Source organism: Cariama cristata, unplaced genomic scaffold, assembly GCF_000690535.1.
Source record: "Cariama cristata isolate BGI_N322 unplaced genomic scaffold, ASM69053v1 scaffold8319, whole genome shotgun sequence".
NCBI classification, from domain to species: Eukaryota; Metazoa; Chordata; class Aves; order Cariamiformes; family Cariamidae; genus Cariama; species Cariama cristata.
Window position 1 is genome coordinate 33,283 of NW_009635180.1, and position 386 is coordinate 33,668.

General features: G+C 59.6%; 1 protein-coding gene across 1 annotated transcript in view; it reads left to right on the forward strand.

Annotated features, from left to right (window-relative positions):
- Window positions 1-379, forward strand: part of OTUD7B (OTU deubiquitinase 7B) — a 19,682-nt gene extending 19,303 nt beyond the window's left edge. Inside the window, exon 12 of the mRNA XM_009707424.1 lies at window positions 8-379. Coding sequence (XP_009705726.1) covers window positions 8-379 — 372 coding nt within the window. The remainder of the gene's footprint in view (window positions 1-7) is intronic.
- The last annotated feature ends 7 nt before the right edge of the window (window positions 380-386 follow it).

Genomic DNA, 386 nt, shown 5'->3' on the forward strand with positions numbered 1-386 from the left:
CCTTCCTCCCTACGCCACCTTACCCCGGCACTGCCCCCAGGCGCGGCCGAATCCCTACCAAACCAGCCCTTCCCACCTGGGGAGATTCTCCCCCACGGACATGGACATCCATCCCACCTACCCGTCGGAATGCGACGGCTCAGCCTGCCTCCCCCCGCACAGCAACGGCTACAGGGAATACCCGGAGCAGGACAGCCCGCAGAAAGGAACGCCGGCGGACAGAAATAAAAGCCGAGTTCTTTATAACGTTCAGCAGACCAAATGCAAGCAGCCGAACTGCAGTTTTTACGGACATCCAGAAACTGGGAATTTCTGCTCTTGCTGTTACAAAGAGGAGCTGAAGCGCAAGGAGCGGGAGGCGCTGGTGCACAGGTTCTGAGCGCCCT